Raw genomic sequence first — 6085 nt, 5'->3', positions numbered from 1 at the left:
AATTGTGCGAAATACATTAAGCGTAAATGCATTTGAAGCAATTAGAAAGAATTTGCATTTCAACGATAATTAAGTAGATGCAAATAATGATAAATTACATAAATTAAGGCCCATCATAGACTCACTTTCTTCCAAATTTATTTCAACCCCCATGGAGGAAATGCTTTCTATTGATGAGCAGATATGTTCCACAAAGGCTCGCCATCGTGGGGCTGATTTACTAGATAGCATGATTGGCAGATATAAAATTAAAATGCGATCACGAAAGTGGTATATGCGGCTGTTTTATCACCTTTTAGATATTTCTGTTATAAATGCTTGGTTGCTTATGCGAAGATGCAATGAAGGCAAGGATGTAATGAAATTAATCGATTTTAGATTAGATCTGGCTCGTACATTGTGCACCATTGGGTTACCTTCGTTGGAAAAACGAGGAAGACCGACTGGTTTGCAAATGGAGATCGCTTGCAAACAGAAAAAACCCATTGTGGCGGTTTTACCTTCGCCTGATGTACGGCTAGATAACATAAATCATTGTCCGATTTGGGGAGATAGACGTGTGCGGTGCAAACTGCCATCCTGCAAAGCACAAACATATGTGGAGTGCGAAAAATGTAGCACAGCACTGTGTTTCAATAAAGATAAAAACTGTTTTAAAAAAATTCATGAAATATAATGAATGCATGATGATGCATATATGAATCATCCACTTTTTTAAATAAAAAAACAAAGAAAAATTAAAACATGATTTTTTTTATTATTTTTCCCATAATCTAATTACGATTTCACACTAGGCTATATTTTTTATTTTTAAAAATAAAAAAATCATGCACTGTAGGGTCAATCGAAAATCTAATAATCACCTATAAAAATGTTACACATGTTAAATTGAATAACGTTTGGTTTATTTTTTAGACCCCTGGAAGAAAAATTGCTTCAAGAGATAATATGGCAGCAATAATAGATACCAATAGACACAATCTAGCGAAAGAATTGTCATTACAAAAAGCTTTAGATAAGATGTGCTCTACACATTCTGAATTGGACCACATAACAGATTTCCAAGACAAATCATTTACTCATGAAAACAATCTGCATGATTGTGACATTGGTTCAACATCATTTAACAGGAAAGACAGTCTAAGCGTTGGCACGAGGGTTCATAGTGGGGAAAAGCCGCACAAATGTGACATTTGTTCAAAAACATATGCTACGAAACGATCTCTCAATGCGCATATCAATATTCATACTGGGGTAAAACCACACAAATGTGACATTTGTTTAAAATCATTCCCTAGAATATATGAACTCAGTGCACATATGTATATTCACACTGGATTAAAGCCACACAAATGTGACATTTGTTCAAAAACATATACTACGAAACGAAATCTTAGAGCACATATCAATATTCACAGTGGGCTAAAACCACACAAATGTGACATTTGTTCAAAATCATTCTCCACAAAATCAAACCTTTGTTCACACATGGGTACTCATAGAAAGGAAAAGCCACATAAATGTGACATTTGTTTAAAATCATTCTTTAGAAAATCAAAACTTAGTTCACATATGGGTATTCATACTGGGATAAAGCCACACAAATGTGACATTTGTTCGAAATCATTCTTTGGTAAGTATCGACTCAGTGCACATATGGGTACTCATACTGGAGTAAAGCCACACAAATGTGACATTTGTTCAAAATCATTCTTCACAAAATCAAACCTCAGTTCACATATGTGTATTCACAGCGAGGTAAAGCCATACAAATGTGACATTTGTTCGAAATCATTCCCTAGAAAGTATGATCTCGGTGCACACGTGGGTATTCATACTGGATTTAAGCCGTACAAATGTGACATTTGTTCAAAAACGTATGCTACGAAACGAAATCTTAGAACACATATCAATACTCATAGTGGGGTAAAACCACACAAATGTGACATTTGTTCAAAAACATTCTTCACAAAATATCTACTCGGTGCACATATGAGTATTCATAGTGGAGTAAAGCCATACAAATGTGACATTTGTTCAAAATCATGTATTACGAAACATAATCTTAGAGCACACATGAACATTCATACTAGGGTGAAGCCACAAAGAAAGAAAGCTAATAAGAGGCTTGTTATAAAAATAGAATAATATAAGTCAAAACAGGTAATTTTGGTTCCCTATATTTCATACAATTTTTTGTATTCAGATTAAAGGTATGATTTTTGTAAAATAACGCTTCCCTAATACAAATATCCCTTGTAAGCGAAATTGCCTTGAAAGTTCTCTTCCCATTTCCTTCAACTTACTCCTGCCAAACTGATTTTTATAAATATTGTTTAAAATAATTTTAGAAATATTTTAATCTTGGACTTGGGATTGGAATCTACGAATATTGGCTCGACTTTATGGAATGTCTTTAAATTGGTCTCGTGTAAATGCAGCATAATGTTAGCGAAGGAGCATAACGCGATTGAGTTGCTCAACTTCTATTGCGTAGCTAAGTAGGTTAACTGATGGTTAAAACGTATACAAGTGGGAAATCGAAAAAAAAATAACGTCAATCCACCACAATGTCAAATTATGTATACGGCAATAAGCATACTCTTTACTGCCTTTTATAAAAGCTTTACTGCTACATATTTACGCTTCCTAGTCTCTTACTGACTCACTGATTCAAAAAATTATAATATTTAACAAATTGTGCATACATAATATAATCTTCATACTAGGGCATTTGATCCCGGGATCACAGCGTTTTCTGGCACCGTGAATCCCGGTGTTGAAAGTAGTGTTAATACCGGGATTATGGTGCTGGCAGAAATTTATTTATAAATATTATTTTTACGAAAATAATATTTATAAAACATAAAACAACGTTATACTAGGTCATCCGCTCGAAAATGTTGGTTTTATACGGATTTTTAAGAATTAGTTGTGTTTCAACCATCGGTCTCAACACGTGTTCTGGACGCATGCATTTTTCATTTTCAAAAAAAAATATATATTTTAAAAAATATTATGAATGATTTTGTGCCGAACAAATATTGTAGCATATATATATATATATATATATATATATATATATATATATATATAGGATCCGGATGTGAAGGATTCCAAGTGAAAAGCGCAGATTCAGTCAGATCTATTTATTATAACCATGTCGTCCGGCTTGTTCTCCAACAAGTGACCATAGCAACACGCATCCGGTCTCTCCCATGCATACCACACACACTTTATCCCTAGCAAGTTTGGCCAACCACACATACGGCTCGTTTAAAAATCATTCATATATATATATTGAACAATACGGAAAAGAAATTCAATTAAAAATTGACGTCAAAATTCGATGGAACAGTCATTACTAACCTCTTCTTATTGATTGATGAGGATTCAAATTCTTTCATTTGAAAAGAAAGAATTTGAATTCATTCATGATTTGATGAAAACGCTAGAACCTGTAAAGAGGTTGAATCATTTTGTCGTTGTGATGCAACACTTCTCTCAGCTGACATTACTATAAATTTTATGATGAACAATATATAAAACAGCGATTTAGCAATTCAACTAAAGGATTCATTTGCTCGTCAAATAAACAAACGCCGGACTAATGTTTCTTCTTTATTCCAGTTTTTGCATAAGGGCGAACAGGACAACACGAATAAAAACCCATTGTTAAATTTTGAGCGCTTAAATAAATCATCAATAATAAACCTGGTTGTTAGCATGTCCAAATCATCAGATAATACTTTAGAGCCAGATACAGAAACACATGTAATAGACGACGACATAGAGGAAGTCGAACTAGAAGTTGAACAGTCTTGCAAGAAAAACTTAATAAAGAATTAAACACATGTCAAAAAAACCAACAACACCAGATTTATCAAATATAGTCAAAAAAGAGCTTCAAAATTCTAGAATTGATGGTAAACGTGGAGCAAAGCTCGAAAATTGTTATTACAATTTAAACTCCTTACCGCCCATACGTCAATATCTAAATACATGAATACTGTATTTTATTTTTTTTTTGTTATTTATACTTGTTTTATTATATTTTATTATTACTAATATTTTAAGTATATTTGTATTTACGTGTATTTTTTTAAATAAATACAAAAATATTCAATTGAAAAAAAAAAATATTTTTCTTATACATTTTATTTCCCGGTGCTAGAACTTCCGGGATTGGAAAAAACCTTCCGGGATTGGATGCCCTACTTCATACGTATTTATTATTTTATAGTACAATTAAATTCAAATTATATTTATCGTAATCAATATTAGAATATTATACAGGGCAGTAAAATTACACATGAACATATATTCAAAATATCATAATTTAAATTTGGTAGTGATATTTTCAAGTCCCACTCTCATCGATAGCATAAATAATGATATATTCTTTTTATACCATTGAACATTGTAATTAACGTGAGTTTTCCAATTTTTATCCAAAAATGCTTTGTAAAAAATGCTCATTTCATCAGCGCTTAAAGTTTTCGTTTCACCTTTTGACTTCGCAGCAATGAACAACTCTCGCTCCTGAAACAGACATACATATTTGATTAAAAATAAAATGATTCGCTATTTTGTCAGTAACACTACCGATGCGTTTTACTTTGACAAATGCTGTGTTATGCGAGGCCCAAAATGCTTGATTCCAAGAGTGTAAATCGAGACGAGCACGGCGATATTGTTCTTGTAATTGAGATTCCACAGGTGATTTGACTAACTTGATTGGTCGCAAATGTGAACGAGGGCATGGTGGCCCAACCAGATCGAACGATTGCGCCATTTTACTCATCGTTCTCGCGATATTCAGCCGAAACATTTTATTTTACAATTTTAACACTTTGTATACATACATATATGTTGTATTTCAATACAGAAATCGACTATAAATCGTACGACTAAAGTGACAGCAAACAGCTGACAGCCGACTATGTGACACAACATTTGATCTAAATAAACAATAAATCGACCTTACTACAAAATTACAATTTGACGCATTTAAAAACCGTTGTGTCTTCACAATTTTCACTTATGATGTAATCACAATCACAATCGATATATTATTAAAGACTAACTGTGATTTTTGGTGGCTAATGAATGTCTTCTGATTATGAGAAAGATTGTATTTTATTGTCTTCGGAGATACGTAATCACTATAAAAATTATTTGACTGCTAGCACTTCATTAGCGAAAAAAAAAAACTAAATTGTAACTAAATTAAATTAAATTGTAAATAGTAACTGAATTGTAGAAATGGTAATATATTTTCATAAAATATTGATCTCGCTTTAAACAGTTCGGTCATGATAAGAAAATTTTGATACTTAGAATTAATGAATTATTTAGCTATTTTTCTTCTTCCTCGTTTTTTCAATACTAAGCGTCGTGGTTATTGATGAACGATCCACCTCCACTTCTTCCAGTTCCGTGCTAATTTAAGGACAGCGTTAAGGGACGATCCCGGCAGTTCTTTGATCTGGTCTGACCACCTCTTGAGAGACCGTCCTCACGATTGTCTTCCCTTCAACGTTCCAGTGACTACCAGGCTCTTCATATTCCAAATTCCTAGTCATATGGCCAACTTAGGAAAGAGTCTCTTTGAAACTTCCAGCTCTTTGAGGACGGAGATGTTCATGCGTTTTGCAGTCCATAAATGTCCTCTCGATCGCCTTCCTTCCAACGTTCCGGTGACTACCAGCCTTTCCACACTCTGCCTAGCCATATGGCCAAAACAGGAAAGAACCCTTTTCCTACATGTTGTGGAGAGTCTCTTTGAGGGGATGGAGATGTTCATGCGTTTTGCAGTCTATGGTATGTGAATCATCCGTCTCCAACACCACATATCGAATCGGTGGCCCTTACGGCATAAACTCCAAGTTGATGAAAACTCGAAAAATGAACTCGTACCATAAAGTAGCATTAAGATTAGGAGTGGGAGTAGACGGTTTCGTCGGCTCCTCCCACGAATCTCACTCATACACGCGTACTTGTCCCATAAACTGTCTACCCCCACTTCTAATCTTAATACTTTGCTACGAATTCATTTTTGGAGTCTTCATCAAATCAGAGTTTG

The 6085-nt window shown here is 33.8% G+C and overlaps 2 protein-coding genes and 1 non-coding gene across 3 annotated transcripts; 2 read left to right on the top strand and 1 right to left on the bottom strand.

Moving 5' to 3' along the window:
• Window positions 1-939: 939 nt before the first annotated feature.
• LOC143913347 (uncharacterized) lies at window positions 940-2983 on the top strand. The gene has a single exon (XM_077433112.1). The coding sequence runs from the start codon at window positions 949-951 to the stop codon at window positions 2146-2148; it is 1200 nt and encodes a 399-aa protein (XP_077289238.1). The 5' UTR covers window positions 940-948; the 3' UTR covers window positions 2149-2983.
• On the top strand, window positions 2759-2876 carry LOC143920500 (small nucleolar RNA SNORA69). Its single transcript, XR_013261348.1, has one exon. It is a non-coding gene; the product is annotated as a small nucleolar RNA SNORA69 (small nucleolar RNA).
• Window positions 2984-4123: 1140 nt separating the features above from the next.
• On the bottom strand, window positions 4124-4966 carry Coa8 (Cytochrome c oxidase assembly factor 8). The gene is made up of 2 exons (XM_077432741.1): window positions 4619-4966; window positions 4124-4542 (listed from the first exon to the last, which is right to left on the bottom strand). The coding sequence occupies exons 1-2, from the start codon at window positions 4829-4831 to the stop codon at window positions 4333-4335; spliced, it is 423 nt and encodes a 140-aa protein (XP_077288867.1). The 5' UTR covers window positions 4832-4966; the 3' UTR covers window positions 4124-4332.
• Between the last annotated feature and the right edge of the window lie 1119 nt (window positions 4967-6085).

The sequence above is a fragment of the Arctopsyche grandis genome, chromosome 1 (genome assembly GCF_051622035.1).
Source record: "Arctopsyche grandis isolate Sample6627 chromosome 1, ASM5162203v2, whole genome shotgun sequence".
Lineage (NCBI taxonomy): Eukaryota > Metazoa > Arthropoda > Insecta > Trichoptera > Hydropsychidae > Arctopsyche > Arctopsyche grandis.
The sequence above is the reverse complement of the archived record's forward strand: the minus strand, read 5'-3'. Positions and strand labels throughout refer to the sequence as shown.

What these genes read in the sequence shown, in the direction of transcription:
- LOC143913347 (XM_077433112.1), top strand. Translation starts at nt 949, where the DNA reads ATGGCAGCAATAATAGATACCAATAGACACAATCTAGCGAAAGAATTG.
- Coa8 (XM_077432741.1), bottom strand. Translation starts at nt 4,831, where the DNA reads ATGTTTCGGCTGAATATCGCGAGAACGATGAGTAAAATGGCGCAATCG. An exon ending in ATAACACAGCATTTGTCAAA is followed by an intron (nt 4,543 to 4,618) that starts GTAAAACGCATC and finishes TGTCTGTTTCAG; the next exon opens with GAGCGAGAGTTGTTCATTGC.